Here is a 21,606-nt window from a genome sequence, read left to right on the forward strand (position 1 = left end):
GACCTTTCATTATAGGGACTTGATTCTTTAAATGTAGAAACTCTCTGCCCAGATTAATTGTGCTCAGTTTTTTTGGTTTGATTTCAACTGTTTAGACTGTTACTTTGAATACATGTAGCAGTATGCTGAACAAGGTCTGTATTTTCCAATACTGGGAAATGTCCATCCATGAGCTTGTAAAGGAGTTGGAGGTGAAGAGTTATGTGTATGTTATACTACACACATGTACCTCAATCTGCAGATAAAAGGTCGTCTTTACTTCTAAAATAGTAATAATAAGTTATCTGGGTCCAACTTGTTGAAAGAGTAGTTGTGAGGAATTGTGATCATTTATGAAGAATTTTCAACAAAATTTTTACATGTTTGTCACTGCAGAATGTGTTGGTTAAAAAAAAAATTCAATCCAGCGATTCCCATTTACCGTTAACAATATTAGGAAATACTATGTTCTTTGACTTTTGTAGAAACCATGTGCCTGGAATAATGTGCCTGGATGATTATGATTGTTTTAACTGGGGGCTGCAAATATGCAAGGAAATCTAAATGTGGAAAGAAAGCGCTCTCCTGATGCTTACTTCATAGAAACACAATGATACTTGAAACAATAAATCCGAAATAGAACATTTAATATTTTGTGTATTAAAAAAACTCAAAAAGTTCACATCCTCAAGAGTGCTCTACCCTGTAGGTTCTCACTTTTGGGCCATTTTATAAAGCTTATGACATTAGGTCCACGTGGGTCCTTTTCATGACAAATTCCAATTCAAGCAACAAAATATAGAAAATTGAATTTACTATTAAATTTCAATCATTCTGTGGTAATGAAACACACTCGGTTCCATCCGAGGTGGCAAAATCTAGTTTTTGTTTAATTGCTATACACTTGTACTTATTATTTTGACATGATTGGTAGTTTATTATTAGTTACAGGCTGATGTGCCCGATCATGAGTGGGTAGGACGTATTAGGGTTGGGGTATGAAATGTGGGGAGCAGTAATGTCAAGGGGTAAATTTGTTGAAGATACAGTAACCCCTATGGAAATGCAAGTGCAAGAGACACAAAATAAAACAAATATATGCTCCAATAGGCTAACAGAAACTGGTAGGTTATCTTGTTACAGTCAGATTGGAATGTTTTGTTTCAGAGTGTCATCTTTGAGAAAATTGGTGTTGGAAGAGTAACTGCATTAAATATGAAATCCTAAGAAATGAAATGTGGTCATGAAAAGTACCTCAGGAGGTTTGTTAGAGAGTTAAAGAAGGCCCACACTCCCCCCCCCCCCCAAAAAAAGAAGAAGAAGACGAAGAAGAAGAAATACTACACTCAACCAAAATAGAAAGAAACCCCTTCATACTTTTTTGACTCAAAAACTACTGGGCACATCTTGCTCAAATTACGACGGATCAGTACAGAAATTCCTTAGCAATCCAGCCATACTCTTCGTTTGGCCCAAAACAGTGATAATGTGTACAACATTATGCAATTTATGACAAATGCTACCAAAAAAGTGTCACTTTTGTATACATGCAAGGTGAGTGTAAACCACAACTTGCTCGTATACAAAAGCAAAGTCTGAATTGAGTTTATAAAGTAACGGACTCATCAACAAACTTTAGTTCAAGTTCTTTCTTGAGAAAGTTGAGGGAAAAGTCCAAGACAATTGCACAATTCCAGTCAACCAAACAGCTGTACTATGTACGGGGTGATCATCTTTTTCCTCCAACAACCGCCACTGAATGTTATTACCTCCACCAAGGAGGTTATGTTTTCATCATGTTGGTTGGTTTGTCTGTTAACAAGATAACTCAAAAAGATATGGACAGATTCGCAGGCAAAATTTTGTAGGGGTGGTCCTTAATAGTACAAGTAGAAATTCATTAGATTTTGGAAGTGATCTAGGTCTGGATCCAGGATTTTTTTAAAGGATTCTGCACCATTTATGCGAGTATTTCTCTTGGGTTTACTAACAAGCATGTCAATAGGTGGTGCCCTCCAACACTAGAAGTCATCACGCCTTGGTTGTTTCCCATCCAGGTGTTTCTCATGTCCCACCGAAGGGTCCCACATTTGCACAATATGGCGGGAATTTTTAACCTTGGCAGAGGTTTGCGCTCTCTATGTGCTTCCTGGTTATTTATGCACTCTTCGCTATCCCTACCCAAATTAGTTCATCGGTAGCAAATTTTAAAGCACTGCATTCCTCTTCAGTAATACAACCATAGTTCCAAGATAGCTGCATGATAGAACTAAATGATCTGCGACCTCCTAAAATAACTTGGTATGCATATTGCCCATTCATGGCTGTTTGTCGTACGACTCAATTGTACCACCAATAAGTATTGCACCGAAACACAACCCCTCTGAAATTAGCGGTGACCACGTGCTGCGAGGACAAACTGAAAGTGCGTAGCCGTTAAGTCTGAGGGCAGACACGCAATTTTTATAATAGCCACTCGACAGCCACTGGAAGAATAAAATGCATTCGAAAAAAAAATTGCTTCTCGCATTTTTGCTCAGTGGGTGAAAGCGACAATGACCCAAAGGTCTTCAACCTGCCCACGACCGATTCCACATGTTCCCGCATTTTTCAGTGCGGATTTGGTGGCGGGGGAGCCGATGACCTGGGAGCCTTTGTCGAACAAACATTTATGAAAACGTTTGTCTTAAAGATTTAGATAGATCACCTCCTGAATGATCAGACCCCCAGCAGGCAGCCATTTTTTTCTGCAGGCTAGTTAAGTCATTTACCTTTAATAATGCAGATGCGTGGAAGATACCATTAACCAACTTCAGTCCATTTTAAAACTACAACATTCTAGTAGTGAATAATTCAGTAGTATAACCACTAATATGTTGTTATGTTCTACAGTTTCCGGATTAAACCAATATACAGACTGCAGACAAATAGCTTTTATCACTGCAAATCGTGTTCATTTTCACTGTGTCACATCGCACGCAAATTACAACATGTCAGCCTCTACACGAGTTAACCATTGAACTTACTAGACTAATTGCCTGTCACATGTAAACACGACATCCCTCCTTTTTTTTAGAAGAGACCGTAACTTTTCGTGAACAGTACAATGGCAAATAAAAGCAAGTTAAATCAAACTCCGGCTGTAACACTCTAAAGCTATGCTGATTTAGATGAACTTTCCCTACTTTAATGCAGTTAGAATTGTCATCATACTTTTGTCTAACCTTCTACATATTCATGCATATCAGGCAAACTGTTTACTACAAATAATGCAAATTTTGGAACCAGATATTGGCGACTCCAGAATATCACTCCTTGCCAAGTAAAATGACCAAATTCAAACTTGTAACTCAACAGGCTCTAGATAATAAGCAAATAATGCAATTGGTAATGATAACACTAGGATAATGCTTCTACTTGATAAACTTTAGATAACACATGCATTGGATAGTAATGCTTTAAACTTTAAAGTGCAACTGCACTCAGATCACAGTTCAGTCTAGTCCGCTCAGTTCAAGACATAGTCTTTATATTTCGGATGCATGCCATATTGTCTCTTGGGTCTACTGGCACATGGACTGGACTGTTCATTCGCTACTGGTGGAGTATCTTTTGAACTCCTTTTTGGTGAAACCGAAGCTTAGTCTGTGATGGTTGGTACCACCACTGTCCACAGTGGGAGGTTCAATGGCAGTGTCTGTCCCTGGCATGTCACGTTTTGTATAAACTTTCGCACATGACTTGTATTTCGTGAATACTGAACTCCTTTTGGTGATGCGACTACGACACTGTTGCCAGTTTTGTTCACAACAGTGAAAGGTTCGGGATTGAAGGGGGTAAAAAACTTGTTTTATTTTTCCTGCCTCACAAGGACTTCATCACCAACCTGTACGTCAGAACACTTGGCACTCCGACGAGCATCCGCGTACAGTTTAGCTTGTTCTTTGCTCTCCACGTCTCAATCACGGACTTCCAGGTCGGTGCGACCACCTGCCTGGAACACTGGCAGTTTTCCGCTGATTTTTCGATTGAACAACAACTCTGCAGGAGTCTTCCGTGTGGCAGGGTGCTCAGATGCGCGATATTTTGCCACATACTTTCGAAGTTCCTTCTGCCAGTTCTGACCTGCGGCTTGTGCGATATAAATTCACTTCATGATCGAATCATTTTGGCGTTCCACCTCGCCTTTTGCTTGAGCCCACTCAGCCATTACTTTCACATGAGCTATCCCGTTTTCCTCACAAAAGTTGCAAAACTCCTGGGAGCGGAATTGGGGACTATTGTCGGACTTGTGTGTCAGTAGGAGGCCATGACGGCTGGAAGCCTCCTCGAAGACGTCAAGTACACGGTGGTGGAACCCAGTATCCTGTACTCGTAGTATCTGCTTTAGTAGTCGACCAACACCAGGATAGAATGTCCTGATGGGAGTGGTCCTAAGAGATCGGTTGCTAAGTCCTGCCACGGACCGTCGGGGAGCACGGTTGGTCTTAACGGCTCTGGAGGGTCAGGTCGTGCTAAGGTTTGGCACCCACGGCACGATCTGCAGAATTTCTCTGCCGCCTTTTCCATGGCTGGCCACCACACTTAAGTACGAAGGTTTTGCCAACAATACCAAGGTGACCTTCGTGTGCGAGAGCTAATGCCCGTTGTCTCAGTTTCTGCAGTAGGACGATGCGTTCAACGTAGGACCAGTTGTCCGCCTTATAGGTTTTTGAATCCAGTTTGGATTGCTCCTCATCCTCATTAGACGCGATTTCGTCTTGTTTTCTCATCAGAGGGAATGGCGTTGCGGACACAGCCACAAAGCGAACGTATTCCTTCGCATCGTGATTATGTTTGAATTCGCCCCTGCCCAATGAGAGTCGAGACAGGGTGTCAGCGGTGTTTTGGCGTCCTGGGATGTACACCACTTTGTAGTCGTATGGCTGCAAGCGTAGCACCCAACCAGATTCGTGCACACGGTTTAGAATGGGGCCCATATGTCCCCTCGAGTGGCCGTAGATGAAGGCATGAAATCTTTCGTAGGCCCACACCAGCGACAGTGCCTCCTTCTCTGTCTACAAATATCTCCTCTTGCAGTCTGTCAAACTGCAGCTTGCGTAGCAGACTGGAACCAAACCGTCGCGTTGTTCCCTGGATGAGTACAGTGCGTTGGTGCTGTCTTGTCATGGTATGCAAGTGTACCTGCCTTGGCTAGGCTCTCCTACAGCGCGTTAAAGGCTGCTCTCTGGTGCGGTCCGAACTGAAACCGAACACCTTTTCTGGTTAGTTTTCGAAATGGATCAGACAATATCTTTTTCACCTCCAAAGTTGCAGTCTCTAGCCGCCCTCTGCAGTCTGGATACAAACTGCACTACTGTCTCCCCCTCCTTTGGGGCAACCTGGTGAAATATCTGCCGTGCAAACGCTGCATTTTTCTTGGGGACGAAGTAAGTGTTCAGTGCTTTTTTGGCTCTCTCTCTCTCTCTCTCTCTCTCTCTCTCTCTCTCTCTCGTATGCAGAATCAAATGTCAAGGTCCATGTTTGACAGCCACAGTGTCGTGATCAGGTCACAGCTGGCTAGACGAGCGATGCCACCGTCCAGTTTTCTGATTGGGCACTCGTTGACAGTGTGCCTTGCTGTCCGATCAGCAGCCCCACAGTCACACTCAGGTGTTGGCTTCATATGCCATTTGTGTAGCATGTGGCCAGTACGCTCGTGGCCTGTGAGCAGCCGGTAAAGGCGACACCAGCTTCGTCTGGGGAGGTCCAGCTGGTACTACAGAAGGTGACTGGAGTTCTTTGAGGGCATTGTCGTCATTCTCCCACTCTGCGGACCATTTCTCAATGATGAGTTGATCAGCAGCGGTTTTGCGGCGATCCCTTGTTTGTGGTATATCCTGGTCTGCAAGGTAAGGGCGAGCCCTCATTGAGAACGGAGACTGGGATGAGAGCCGAGTTGGTGAAGGATCACCTGTCACAGCTCTATGTAGGAGATGATTGCTGTTGGCTGCAGCTCTCTAGGCTGTCTTGGCAGTTAGAGCTTCACGTCGAATGTGAGGTGGTGGTATGTTTGCCAGTACTGGGAGGCTGGATATGAGGGTCGATTTGACTGTCCCACTGACTAATCTCATGGAGGCGTTCAGTTCTGTGTCCAACTTCGGCGTATGAGAGCTTGCACAGTAGACTGGGCACAGTATTCAGCTGGTGCGTATACCAGGGCCAGACTGGACGTCCATAGGGTGGGCACGTTTGCTCCCCATTTTGTTCCAGCTACTTTCCTGATGAGGTTGACTCTGGTGCCTACTTTCTTTTTCAGCTTTTCAAGGTGAGTTTTGTAGGACAAACACCTATCCAGGGTCACACCAAGATATGTTGGATTGTTAGCATGGTCCAGCTTTTTTTCACCCAGGAATACACTTAGGGTCAGCTTTGCTTGTCTGTTGTTTAGGTGGAAAGCTGAAACAACGGTCTTCCCAACACTCAAAATTAAATGCCACTTGTGGAAGTAGGCATCCAGGGCTTCCATGTCCTTGGTAAGGGTAACTGACAGCTCATCAATGGTCTTTGCTGGGATTGCAAGGCATATGTCGTCAGCATAGATGTACTTCTTGCTTGTGGTAAATGGAAGGTCTGCCGTGTAGATGTTGAAGAGCGTTGGTGCAAGGACCGATCCTTGGGGTAGGCCGTTGCGTAAGCAGCGCTGTCTGCTCTTCTTGTTTCCAAGTTGGAGCGTGAAAGACCGGTTGGTGATGAGCTCCATGATCATCTTGATGAAATGCTTGCTGGGAAGGCATCGGTGTAATTTTAGGGCTAAGCCACGGTGCCAGATGGTATCATAGGCTGCTGTAAGATCTACAAATACAGCCCCCACCTTCATTTTGTGCTGGAACGAAGCCTCGATGTCGTCGGTGAGATTGAGGACTTGGTCAAGTGTGCACCGAACGAGGCTGGTTGTTTTTGATCAAAAAGGCACATGAGGTCATTCCGACTAGCCCAGTCAACAAGGGCTGAACCACTTGGTTCATCTCGCTTCTATGCCCACGATGTATGTTGAGAGTTGTAGTCTCCACAAAAGAGGACAGGTGTCGGAAACGGAGGAAGGGCCGGTGATAACCATTCTGACACAGGGGTTTGTACACATTGACGATGGTTTGATCCCTTATCCGGATGGCGTTCCAGTAGACATTACTGTCAGCACTAGAGGAACATAGCTCGGAAGCAGGAACATCTTCTCTCACGTACGTAGCCAAACCATACTGTTTATGGTTTACTAGTCAAATCATTGCTCCTTTTCTAGTCAAATCATTGCTTATGGGTAATAGTAGGTAAGTAGTAGTTTTGGCTGCATTGTAGTCAGTAGCCTCTTGATGAAGCAACAACACACACCGTCTTTGTCTGACTTCTGGCGCTATGGCCTTTGCCGTCTGCATACATTTCAAATGACATGAGCCATCTTTCCCATCGTGGCCCGAGGTCGCAGGCTCTGAATAACAGGTGAAAGTGGGATACTGTTTTATCCATTAGTTGCCAGTGTTATGTTCTACAGTTTCCTGATTAAACCAATAACAGACGGCAGACAAATAGCTATTTTCTCTGCAAATTGTGTTCGGTTTCACTGTGTCACATCGCATGCAAATTACAACATGTCAGCCACTACACGAGTTAACCTTTTACCATAATAGACTAGTTGCCTGTCACATGTAAACACGGCACATGTTTTTAATGGACATATGTACTTTTCTAGTCAAATAGTAGGTCAGCTAAATGTGGAAAAGTTCTCTAGAAAATAATATCACGGCATTTTTTGGTAATAGCTGGCATCCATGCTAGATCAATTCTTTGAAGCATAACAAACAAAATGTGGGTGGATGCCATCATTAATTTCGACCCTAAATATACCTAATTTGCATAATCATTAATACCAGCCATGTAATATATTTTCCCCCCATATTTGGGTATATTTTTAATTTTTTAATTTTTGAAAATTTTATTTTGGTGATTCCACTTACAAATCCTTAGTTCAATAACATTTTCTAAAGCATATAAGTGACTGAATAATTATGAGGACATAGTAACAATCCAAAATGTCTACTATTATACCCAAAACGATATCTTCAAGTAGTGTTGCCAAACCTCAGTATTGATGAGCTTCAAATTCACCAAGTTACTTACTGGCACAGTTACCCTATTAAAACCTTATGGAAAATAATGTGAACAGTAATAACGTTGTGATATTTAGCCCAGCAAACAAACAAGGGGGAAAAATGAGGTGACTGTTAATTGACCTAATTAGTGAAGGGTTGCCTAACGTGGGAGACTTGAAAAATTCAAGGAAATTCCCATACTTATTGGAAAGAAAATTTATGGAAAGAAAACATTTTGACATTGACATTAGTATTGCAAGCAAATTATTATTAGTACATGTATTATTATTTTTAGTAAACATGGCTTTATCAGCCAGGTGTGTCTGTACCCCAAGGTGTTCAGCCTGTTGGACTGTTTCCTTCAACATAAGACCAGTTGAACCGATGACAGGATGTATGGTGGCCTTGACATGCCACATTTTCTGGATCTCCATCCTCAGGTCTTGGTATTTGTCTCGTTTCTCTGCAAACTTCCTTCTGATGTTGCCGTCTGCAGTAATGCTGACTTTAATGATTTTAGCCTCACATCGTGGTTTGTCTATATGGCGATGGTGTCAGGTTTGTTAGCCATTATGGTACGATCTGTTAGTACTTCCTGATCGCCGACAGCTTCATGACATCATTTTCTGCAACTGGCGGAAGAGTGTGCTCGTACCATCTATTATTATGATTATTAATTATTTCTAGTAAGGAAACCAAGGATTCCTTACTTATTACAGTTTTAGAGGTGGGAGGAACCAGACAGGGACTTGAAGACCCAATTCACATATTGGCCCAGACAGGATCCGAACCCGGGTCACAGCGGTGTAAAGCAAGGAAAAACTGCTGGTTCGAATCTGATCTACATAGCAGTGGGTACCGCATAAACTATTATAAGATGGAATTTTGCGTCTGGGTGATATAAATCAAATTAGGTTTTGCCCTTCACCGATGTTTAAACACTGTATACTCAGTGTGTTACCTCCCGAGTGAAAGTTGGAAAAAATCACTCGGGTGGTACTCAAACCCACGACCTCCTGCTTTCTAGTGCAGATGTCTTACCACTCGACCACCGAGCTAACGGGATCGGTTGGCTGGTTCTCTCTTTATTATTCGAGAAATGACTTCGAATAATAAAGAGAGAACTTCAAATAATGTGTATGTGAGTTTGTTTCTGCATTCAATAGGGGATGTTGAACAATAGAGGACAATAGGTTCCCCAATGCCCGAAGGGTCCCCAATTTGGCGATGTGTACAAAACATATGGGAGGTCTTCCTAAAAAGTTAGTACAAACAAAAGAGGGACAATAGGTCCCCGATTGCAGGCAAATACACACTTGCATGTGTGATCTGTTACACGGTACCCTCTGGAGACATGTGCGCAATAGGAAACAAAAGATTGTATACGTCTCCACAGAGCAATTTCTATAGGTGAATAGTCTCCACAAGGTTATCAAGAAATAGATATATGGATTTTACTCAGAAAATAGGAATTTCCAAAGTGTGTTGATCTGTCACAAATTGAAGTATTTAATGCAAGGGATATTAAGTCCGAATTTCAGCTCAGGAAATTCATTCTGGTTAAAATAGGAGCATTTTGAAAGTACACTTTCAAACTCGAAAACTTAAGTACAGGAGAACAAAGAAGTGACTCCACAAGGATACAAATTTCAGTATTTGTATCTGCATTTGTTTATGGTGTAAAACGAGGACACACATGTGCTACATCATTGATGAAACGAGGACAGAAACCGAATTTCCTTGGTTGGAAAACGTGTATAAACAAAGGAAAAGGGAAGAGGAGCAACTAAAAATCCTTGATTTTCACCATTAACAAATGTGTGTGTCTGTGTGTCATGTTTTGATTAGGATAACTCTTGTCAGCACGATAACTTGAGAAATAGTTTACTTAGAAACTTGAAATTTGGTTTGTGGGTTGTTCTTGATAGTCTTAAGAAGCCTATTGCCTTTGGGGCCGACAGGTCAGTATTGCTAAAACAAGAAATCTTGTCAATGTGGTAACTTGAGAAATACTTTACATACAAATTTGAAATTTGGTTTGTACGTGGATTGCTCTTGGTAGTCTTATCAAGCCTATTGCTTTAGGGGCCAACAGGTCAAAGGTCAAGGTCACTATTGCTAAAACAATAGAAATATTCCATTTGTTAGGGACACTGACAAGTATCCATACTAACTGACTTTATAAAAACTGCCAGTATGTTAGGGAAATCATGCAAGTCTCACTTGCAGTATTGTTTTTTCTTTTGAAAATTATATTTTTTGTCATGCAAATTACAAAAACAATCTGTTTTCATGTGTTATGATCAACTGATCTGCAATATTAATGGAATTAAATGCCAAATTATTATGTTAATCGTCATTTCAGGTTGCAGTCAGCCAAACACACATTGTTGTAGTGACATTTGAGAGTGATGTCTACTCATGGGGAGAAGGTAACAAAGGTCAGCTGGGACATGGTGATCTTCTTATGAGAACTTATCCTGAGGTGATTCATTCCCTGAGAGGAAAGTCGATAATAAGGTTAGTAGATATCATGACATGAACTTACAATGTTTGATTTGAATTACATGGAAATGTTAACATCCACCCAGACTGTATAATTGACTCAATCTTTTTTCCCTAAACATGCATTTTTTTATAATAGTTCTGTTTTGGATTAATGTTGAACAGGACTTGGGCCGAAAAAAAAAAAGTTCAGCTTCCGATTACATGCCTTTCAAAAATAGGGTCGGTCGGTCAAAAAAAAAAAAAAATTTGCCAATTTTTTTAATGCAGATTGAATGGGGTATTCAATTATATGGGAAGTTTTAGCCTGAACTATTTCCATTGCACTACGAAAGCTATACACAAAATGGCCACGAAAAGTGAATAAAACCTACCTTAATTATTGTCAATATATTTATGTTCGCTAATTCTTAAAAAATAATGGAAAATTCAGGCCGTTCGCATCATATGCACAACGCTAGTCAAGATGGGAAGCTGGCCAAAACTCCGAATTGTGTGATGCACTGTGCATGTGTGGCCCGCGGCCGACAGACCTCGTTTTACGGTCAAACATTTCGGGAAACACACTGCAGGTATCACTCCAAATACGAGTAGTGCGATCTCAAAATGAACTTTTGAACACGGAAAATACATACACAGACAAGATAGATCAATTCTGTGAATTAACTTGCAAAAATGTTCTTTCTCCATCGGTGTTTTCGTGGCATTTTTACGATGTCGAATCCGACCAGTTGACACTGACAGTGCACGTGCCTAATGCATAGCCATGCTAGCGCTAGCGATCGCATATGACCGACTGGTTACCGCATTTTCATCATGTCTTCTAAATTGGCCCCTGCGCGGCGCGGCGGGAACCAGTCGTCACTGCATTGAGCAAGGTTTACGCACGTGATTATAGTCACCGTGACATCGAATTGCGAGGTATGATGACAGATCGCGGAGCGAATTTGCTTTCTTTTTAAAAAAATAGCAAATGTAAGTAAGAAAACAATAAATACAAGCGTTTTTTGACGCAAATGGGTTGTTGAGAGGTATTTTGTGAAGACAGAAAAGACAACAAGCTTTTATTTTTATTTATTTCAATCATTATTTTTTTTTTTTTTTTGGAATTGCCGATAAAATTAAAAAAAACAAGTAACACTCTGGAGGGAGAGATATTAAACTAATCAGCTCTTGCAAAGATCGCTCATCTGAATTGCACTGGTATGTGGGGTGTTTGAGAAATGTTCATCTTGACAAATTTTGCAAGGTTATATTGTTACAACTTTGTATCCAAATAAAATGATTTTGCTTAATATGACAAGAAGTTAGTGTGGAATTCTACTGCGCTCTACTTACCTGTAGAGAATTGCTACATGTGCATTATTTCCTAGAGGGTGCTTGCCATTCGCTAAGATTTATTACCAGAGTTGTAATGACTCGAGTCAATGACTCGACTCGAGTCCGACTCGAATCACAATTTTTGGTGACTCGACTCGACTCGAGTCCCTAAGGATAAATGACTCGACTCGACTCGAGTCACTGTGAGCAAATGACTCGACTCGAGTCCTTCATCAAAAGACTCGACTTGACTCGAACCGAGGCTAATAAGACTCGAGTCCCAAAAATAAAAGCACAACTTTGCGAAAAGTATTTGCAATGACTTACGTTGCAAAATTTATGCTCACTTCGCTTTGCGAATTAGTCATATATAAATATACAACGTGTCACAGACTCCCACCTCATGGTTCTAGAATGCACAAAATACTATCCAGGAACCAGATTTTTCGCTTCATCAAATTAGGTTTGCCCTTCACCGACGTTTAAACACTGTTTACTCAGTGTGTTACCTCCCCAGTGAAAGTTGAAAAAAATCACTCGGGTGGGACTCGAACCCACGACCTCCTGCTTTCTAGTGCAGATGTCTTACCACTCAACCGAGCAAACGGGGTCGGTTGGCTGGTTCGAATCTGATGTACATAGCAGCGGGTACCGCATAAACTATTATAAGATGGAATTTTGTGTCGGGATGATATAAATCAAATTAGTTTGCCCTTCACCGACATATAAACGCAAGAAGGGCAAACCTAATTTGATTTATATCACCCGACGCAAAATTTTATCTTATAATAGATTTTCGCTGTTTCATCAGCTCTTGGATTCGAACGCTGGCTAAACTTATGGCCTCCTTTTATAAATTTTGGTATATAGTGTTCAAATATTCGTGACTTGAATTGACTCGAGCTAAATGTTTGACTTGACTTGACTCGACTCGACCTTTCAACCTAATGACTCGACTCAACTCGAGTCACTTCTTTAAAATGAATCGACTCGACTCGAGTCACTTCTTTAAAATGACTCAACTCGACTCGAGTCACAAAAATCAGTGACTCGCTACAACTCTGTTTACTACCCACAGTACCTTGCAGCCCGCCCGCCATCTTCCTCTTTTCGCTTAGCGGCGCTATGTGAAAGATGTATTTTTACCGAGCTCTTGATTTGCTCATACAGTACTTCTTCTTTCTCCAGCAATTCACTTTAGCTAACTTCATGGTTTTTATTTAACTATTTTGTCTTCTGTTGTCGTTTCTACAAAACTAGTGAGTTTTTGTGATGTTTGGTCAGTTTTCTCGCGGTATTTCTTTGGTCGTTATTGGTACATTTCGGGAGTGAAGCCTAGCACAGCACAGAGTTGCTGGTCGCTCACTTACACGGCTTTTACAAGACCATGTCCCTGGGGCTTCACACAGGTTGCAAGTAACTCACACCGTACCCAACTAGCGAGGCTCTACACAGGTTGTAAGATACTCGCTTCCTACATTTATACAACCATTTTTTAACAAGACTTTGCACAGGCTGCAAGTAACTCATGTCATACTGAGCAAGTGGGTTGTTTTGCACAGGCTGCAAGTACATGTCATGACCGTTTGCGTCACGGGCTGAAAGTCACACACGCTGTACCAAACGAGTCAGGCTTTACAAGAGGGAGCGTCGCACGAATTTTAAGCGGCTCACCACTTATCTACGCTACAAGTTACCGAACTATAAGCATGATACCGGTATTTTGCTACTTACAGGCATGAGAATTTTCCGTTTTTAAACGGAATTCCGTTTATTTTTCATCAAAATTTGTGGTCTCCGAGTTCAATGTGAATTTGAAATAAAATTGGGGGGGGGGGGGTGAGGGGTCACACATGTATTTCCAGTCAGGACCTGGAATTTTCCTCATAATTAGAAGTTATTTCGAGTGCTTGGAACTTCAGAAGTCAGAAAAATATTTTTTCATCGTGCCCGGGACTCTTTCATCGCAATGTTCTATTCATTTGCGTTCACAAATGAATACGACACGGGAGTGTTCCCCGATGATCCAGTTAGCTCCGCGTATCCAGTTAGATAGCGCGTATTGACCAATCAGAGCCGAGTAAATGATCACCCAACATCAGTCAGCCATGGTGGATATACATTGTAAATCTACGTGAGAGAGTATGTAACACACCCATGTGTTGTCTGACTGGAGTGCTACAAATCTTGCTTTCGTGGCAACAGATGCTGATTTGTTTTGTCTTAAGAATGAACATGTCTGTTTTTACCTCAAAAACCATGCAAAAACTATCACATTTTTGTGATTTCTAGTGAGTATTAACGTTAAAAATTCAAGTTTCATAACTTTCTTCAAAAATTATTAGTCAAAACCAAAGAACCTCTAGCGCCGTAGGAAACGAAGTTGATATTTTTAGGGATGAATCCATTAATTTTGTAAGGGGTGATTTAGTCCCTGTTTTTCAAGAAAAAAAATATATTACTTAATAAAGAAATGTTTTGAACACCATAAAAAGTATTAGTTGTCTTTTTTTTTTTTAACAGCGGAAATATTGGTAATAATTGTTCCCAAGAAAGTACACCCCTTCATTACCACAAATGGTGTGGTCCGCTAGGGAAAGCACATGCATCATGCAGCTGCACTATCATGCATGCCATGGAGGATTCCTCCATATCACATACGACTAAGTGGCAAGCGTCGAAGACAGCTTTCACCGTACTTTTTACCGCTCGATACCTTTTGAGTTCCGGTGTGTTAATGACTTTCTTAATTGATAATTCATTTCAGCAACACCTCTTTTCTTATACCAGTACATTAACTACACATGTCTTATTTTTATTCTTCAAGGCTCGGCGTATAAGCTGCCCTGCGTATAACTAGCCGCAGTAAACATTTTCATGGGCAAAATCAAAGTAGTAAGCCGCAGCTTATATTCCGAAAATTACGGTACTATTATGTTTAGTGTTACATTTACGGCAAATTGCAAGTGAAATGGAACCAGAGAGCTAAAAGCAGAGCTGATAAGGTAGGAAAGGGAGATGGCTGGTTTTGTTTTTGAAATGAAAATAAAACGTGGCTGTCCACCACAAATTGTTTGTAAAGTCAGCATTTCATGTATTGAGATACAGAACAAAATGTTTAAATTGTATTATATTCAAATACATTACTCATTGTAACTTGGTATGAGCCATGAAGTTGGTTGAGGTTGTCATTTTCAAGCTGAAAGTGCATACATGTACATGTACTATTGAAATACATGTATGTAGTAAACAGAATATAGAAGTTTATTAGTAAAATTTCTTACATTTTTAGTTCCTTTTTCTATAAAAATTGGTACTCCAGAATGGCTTCCAATTGCCCTTTCAATTGCTAAAACCCAGGAGCTTTTTCAATTGCTAAAACCCAGGCCCTAAGGCGGGCCCCTGGACCCCCGGCCGTGAGCCGCGAGAGCTACGCTCGCTTCGCTCGCTGCGCTTCGCATTGGTACATTATATTTTCAGTTTTTTTTCTCTCAGTCCATTCTCATGCCTGTACTTAACAAATCTGTCACACTGCAGCACATTCAAAACAAACGCCGTTATGTAACCGGCAGTTCCGTTATCTTACACCCGTGTCACTGTATCGAAGGAGTCAGGCTTTGCACAAGTTGCAAGCCACTCATCATCATCATCATCTTTCGGCTGCGGAGCAGTCGACTACAAGCTTCTTCCATTTACTGCGATCATGGGCAAGTGTTGCGATTTGGTCTGGTCGCAGCATGCCATCACTATCTCCAAGCAAGCGTTGAATATAAGACCCCGTTCCCACTTGATCCACCAATTGGGGGATCTGATCCACCTTTTGCCAAATTGCCGGATCAGATCCCCCAAATGGTGGATCAGATCCGGCAATTGTGTATAGTGGGAACGCTAACCGTTATGAGGTGGATCTGGATCAGATCCACCTTTTCTGATCCACCTCTGGACCAGGATACAAATCCCCCAATTGGTGGATCAGATCCTGCAATTGGTGGATCACGATCAGATGGGAACGCAAAAGGTGGATCTGATCCGGCAATTTGACCTGTCATCATCCGCCCGGTGCATGAGTGGCGCGAAAATGTTGTGGTCTTATGAACGAAGAAACACGTTTTCAGGCGTGTAGATCGTGTGAAATTTCCAGCGTATACAACATGCACAATAAACAACCGCTGAACTACGGGCTAGCACCGCGCATGCACCAGCGCACGTGGTATATCCTAAAACTACACTAGGCCTTTTACAATTTTTGTTAAATGTTCTTCCATTTCTAAACCTTTTTCATTCAAGAAATTTTTCTTATTTTTCCATCCATAAATGACTCTGAGTCCGCACTCACCAAAACACTACACTTGGCACAGAATCATGGAAAAGCTTACGAGTATGCGATGAGAATAGTGCCGATAACGCGGTACGTACGGCGGTGACAAATCTGTAGTATTGATTATAGAAAATTGGAAAATGATGTCGGAGTACATCATGTGACCATTTCTAACCAATGAGAAGCTTCAGAACCAGGGAATCCTTTATCGATGCATTGGTTTCTGCCATGATGTCACACAATGAGCGGCGCTGGGCTGTTCGATTTCACCAGTTAATTTATGCACGCACGGATCCGTGATTTATGTTGGTGAATTCGCCGCGTAATTTTTGTCGGTGAATTCTGATAGCGCTGTTTGAAAACTGACCCATCCTGGCCTAGTATGCAACACTGGCACAGAGCGCGCGTAATTCTGAACTCAGTGACCCTTCGGACTCGACATTTCCGTTCAAAAAGGTGGATCAAGCATAAGTGGGAACGCGACTTGCGGTTTCGTTGCGGTAAGATAACTATCACGCCAAAATGCCGGATCTTGATCCACCTTTTCCAAATTCAAGTGGGAACGCGGTGATAGTTAGGTATGATGTGCATTGTCTTGCTGGTTTCCTTCTCCCCTGGGGTGGTGTATAAAGGGCATACACTCTTGCAGGCTCATCGTCTGGCATGCGGAGTATGTGCCCAAGGAACTTGAGCTGCCGAGTTCTTACACGCTCCACAAGAGGGTTTGAGTTGGTCATAGTATAGATGGTGGCATTGGGGACATGGTTGGTGCGCTTGATGCTCAGCATAATGCGGTAGCAAGAGGTGGCAAAAGCGTTTATTTTACTTTCCATGTCTTTGGAGATTACCCATGTCTCACATCCATAGAGGAGAACTGTGATGCATGTTGTGTTGAACAACTTCATTTTGGTGATAATTGGTAAGGAGGGGCTTCTCCACAGCTGTTCCAACTTCCAAAAAGTCGTCCAGGCCAGTGCCTTGCGTCTTTTGAGGTCGGTTGCGCTGGATGCTACCATGGATCCCAGATATTTAAAATCAGTCACATGTTTTATTGGACTGCTGTGGACATGAAGTGAGGGGGAAGGCTCACAATGCGATGTAATGTACTCCGTCTTGCAGGCGCGTACACAGGGGGGGTGTTTTGGCTGTTAAACACCCCCCTTTGCCATGTAAAAATATGGAGGGAAAAGAGAGTTATGTGACCGAGCGCGGAACAATTACAAATTATGTGCATGTTCTCAACTTTAAGCTTTGAATACAGCTAGAAGACACTTTATAAGAGCAAGAGTATATAGGCCTATATGTATTTGAAACAAATGAAACAAAATATCCCCTCATAATTTTAAAAACTTCTGCTAAAAAAAAAGCGGGCCCCGGACCCCACGCCGTAAAGTGCTTCGCGCTCCGCGCTCCGCGCTCGCATTAGTCCTCCGGCCAAATTCCCTCTATGCTATAATTTCACCCTAGCGGTGCCCCCACCTTATTTGTACCTTCAGCAGCGAATGGCTCTACAAGTGGCCTAAATCCCTTTCCAAAATAGAAAATTGTGAAAAAATACGGAGATGGAACATGGTTCTCAACTTTGAGTAGGCCTACATAACAAACTTTATAAAGAACAACAAAATAACAAATTTAAATGGAATTTTCGATGTTTAAAACATTTTCTAAATGGTGGAAGTGGCCAGGAATCGCCTCAGATTGCACCACAGAGCATCTAAAATCCAAATTTTTTCGGGGCCCTTAAGCGGGCCCTGGACCCCACGCCGTAAGGGCTTCGCGCTGCGTGCTCGCAGGTCCTGGACCCTTCATTACAATTCTAGGCCCCCCCGGCAAATGGCAGTCTTAATCCGCCCCTGTGAGAGCGCATACGTATCCTGTATCTGAAGTTTGGCTTTAGGGGTGGGGGCGGTTTACACAAAGATTCCCAACGGATGAGAATCATGAGATCCAGGGTACGAAGCTGAGTAATTTTAGCCAATTACAAGAACAGATCCTAGCACTTCCGCAGCCCGTGTCACTTTTTTTCTTGAATTTCTTCTTCTTTTTTTTGTTTAAATGCTGTTGAGGGAGGGGACTGCCCACATTGACCCCTTTACTCATATGTTCATCATAAACTTTAAAGACACAGAAAATGTTTCTTTTTTTCCTTTTTTACTATGCTTTAGCTCAAAAAGATAACTGATGGTCGTGGGTTCCCGGCCCCTCGAGTTTAACCCTTCGAAATATACCCTCTTTTATTTCTGGCGCCAACACAAACTCCCGACTTTTATTTTAGCGTTAAGTTTAGCCCACTGATACTATTTTTATTTCTGGCGCCAACACAATTTACCATCTTCATTTCTAGCGTCATAAATGATGATATCCAATTTTGAAACACCCCCCTTGAAAAAATCCTGCGTACACCACTGCCGTCTTGGGTACATTAATTATGAGGCCAACGCCTTCTGCTACTGAAGCTGTCTTGGATAACTGTGCCTGGGCCCGTGGTAACGTAGACTCAAAAAGGGCGATGTCGTCAGCAAAGTCAAGGTCATTAAGCTGCTTTGCCGGATATCTCCTAGATAGACGTGGGTGAGTTACAACTCCAGAATCCAAACCAGCGGTGGCTTTGTTTAGAAGGTAGTCAACAACTATGATGAACACAAAAGGAGCAAGCACATCCCCTTGCAGAACTCCAGTGGATACATCAAAAGGCTCTGAGATTCTTCCACCCACCATAACAGCTCTTCGAGAGTTAACATACATGGCTTGAATGGCGCTAACCACTGCTTCGGGTATGCCATAGTGGCGTAATATGGAAAACATTACAGCTCTGTTGATGGAGTCAAAGGCTTTCCTGAAGTCAATAAAGGTGACAGCAAGAGGAAGTCGGTGGTCTTTGAAGCCTTCCATTACCCTTCGAAGGACGTGAATCTGCTGAGCACAACTGCGTCCCGTACGGAAGCCAGCTTGGTTGCTCCTCAGTATTGGATCAATGACGGGGGGAATCCTGTTGAGCAGAATTTTGTTGAAAACATTTGCAGCTATTGATGTGATACTGATCCCGCGGTAGTTAGTCATGAGAGAGAGATCCCCTTTCTTGGGCACTGGTACGATGACATTTATGGTCCACTGATGCGGTGGTGATAATGTTGTATACGCCTCAACACAGAAATTATGGATGGCGTCTATCATCTGATCACCTCCACTCTGTAGAGGTTCAGCAGTTATTGCACAATCAAGACCCGCTGCCTTGTTGGTTCTCAAAGCTTTGATGGCTTTGGCTGTCTCATACCATGAAGGAGAGTCGGTGATGATGGGCAAGTCCTTCACAGCAGGTGGGGGTAGCTCCGATGGAGGGCCATTTTCATTATTGAGTAAGGAGCTGAAATATTTGCTCCACTCTGAAAGCAGTTCTGAATCACTAGCAGGGACTGTTCCATCGCTCTTTCTGACTTTGACACTTGTTCTTTTGTCATTTCCCGAGAGATCATGGATAATTTTCCATGTAGTGGTGTAGTCTCCCATTTCATCTGCTAGCTTGAGATCATCTATCTGTTTGTTGAGTGCGGCATTTTCATCCCTCTTGTATGATTCGTTCAGAGAGGTGTTAAGTTTCCTCCACTTCTCCCTTGATTGTTGTGATTTTGATATTGAGTACCTCTTTTTGGCCTCTTCTCTTTCATCTTTGAGTTTCATGGTTTTTTCTGACACCCAGCTTGGCATTTCACATGGTCTGCGTTCCCCGATCACATTTTCAACCACTTCCTTTACAGCGGTTTCGAAGCTGTCATACCGTTCAGAAATTGTTGAAGTGATGTCATTCTGGAGTGCTTCAAATCTGTTGGATAGTTGAGTTGAAACTTCTCCTTGATGGCAGGGTCTTGCAGTCTCTTCCAGTTGAACTTTGGTCGTCGAGATGGCCTACCCTTGCTAGTTCTAAGACTGGTGACTAGGGTAATGCTGACAATGCGATGGTCAGAATCCGTAGAGAGTTAACCCACTTGTTGTTTATCAAGATGTGATCCAGCTGATGCACAGAGCCCGAGGGGTGATGCCATGACCAGAGTCGTGATCTAGGCTGGGGGAATCTCACTTGTGCTGGACGCAAGTTGTTTTCTTCACACATGGTGACTAGCCGCTCACCATTGTCATTTGTGGTCTCATAAAAGCAGTGTCGTCCTACAACTGTCGGGTGATGGGAATGGCTGTCTAGTCCAACTCTAGCGTTGAAGTCACCTAGGACTAAGTGGATGTTGTGCCTCTTGACTTGGTCCAAGTGGTCATTCAGTGAAGTGTAGAATGCATCCTTGTCAGAAACGGCCGAGCACTCCGTTGGAGCATACACAATGGTGATGGTTAACTGGGGATTTCCATAGAATGTTGCTGTTAGAATTCTGTTGGTGATGACGTGAACACACTGGAGACATTTGTAGATGTGTTTAGACATGAGTAGTCCAACGCCCCCCAATCTCCTGTCAGTGGCTGAGCTGTAAACAAGTACCCAGTTCTTATCATCAGACCATAGCTCTTCAGTTGGGTAGGAGGTAATTAGCCGATGCTCTTGTATGCCGACTATATCAATACCAGCATCAGCACAACCAAAGAACAGCTGATGGGTTTTCCCTTGTTGATATAGGGTACGAACATTGTAGGTGGACACAACAAGGGGTTTGAAGGTAGGCAGACGACGCTTATCAGGACCAACGGTCCGTGATGACTTTCCGGTTTCCCGCTGGCCCGTCATGGAGTCATTAGTAGATGGATGCCCAGCTGCCTTCGTTGTAGTATTTAGATTTATTCTTGTAGTTTTCGTAATCGTTTCTTTGCCGCTCACCCCTTACCTACACTACAAGTTACCAACCCATTAGCATGATATAATCCAAAAATCATGGGTTAAAAGTCATGAAGTTCAACACTGTCAAAGAGGCTCCATCTTAAAGGGTAGTTCATTAGTTTTTCCTTGATATCTATATCTTATTTGCATCTCTTCAATCATGAACGACCGAGCACCTTTGATTTCAAAACAAAGGCCAACAAACCCCTGTTTCCAAGTTAGCTGAAAAAGTGGCGTCTTTTCAGATGAATGTGCTGTCGCTGTGGACAGTGCGTTAAAGGGTAGGGTATGATAGAGATGTTGCTGTACAGTTCTTATCCTTATTGACATTTGGTGTTCTAGTGATTGTGTAGTTGTCATAGCGCTCGCAAGTTTCATGTTTCAGACCAATTTTAAATAAGTGGAAATGGAATTTCCATCTAATTTGGATTCTAAAGTAGCTTCAAGTGAAATTTGAGCACCATAGCTTGATGTAAAATAACTAAATTTTCATAATGAAATACACTTCCGCCATCTTTATTATTATTTTCTCCAGATGTGCC

At 42.4% G+C, this 21,606-nt stretch overlaps 1 protein-coding gene across 1 annotated transcript in view; it reads left to right on the top strand.

Annotated features, from left to right (window-relative positions):
- LOC119720968 (serine/threonine-protein kinase Nek8-like) overlaps positions 1-21,606 on the top strand; it is a 189,496-nt gene that overhangs the window by 47,996 nt on the left and 119,894 nt on the right. Inside the window, exon 13 of the mRNA XM_038190833.1 lies at positions 10,471-10,625. Coding sequence (XP_038046761.1) covers positions 10,471-10,625 — 155 coding nt within the window. The remainder of the gene's footprint in view (positions 1-10,470; positions 10,626-21,606) is intronic.

This window comes from Patiria miniata, unplaced genomic scaffold (assembly GCF_015706575.1).
Source record: "Patiria miniata isolate m_02_andy unplaced genomic scaffold, ASM1570657v1 HiC_scaffold_9, whole genome shotgun sequence".
Taxonomy (NCBI): domain Eukaryota; kingdom Metazoa; phylum Echinodermata; class Asteroidea; order Valvatida; family Asterinidae; genus Patiria; species Patiria miniata.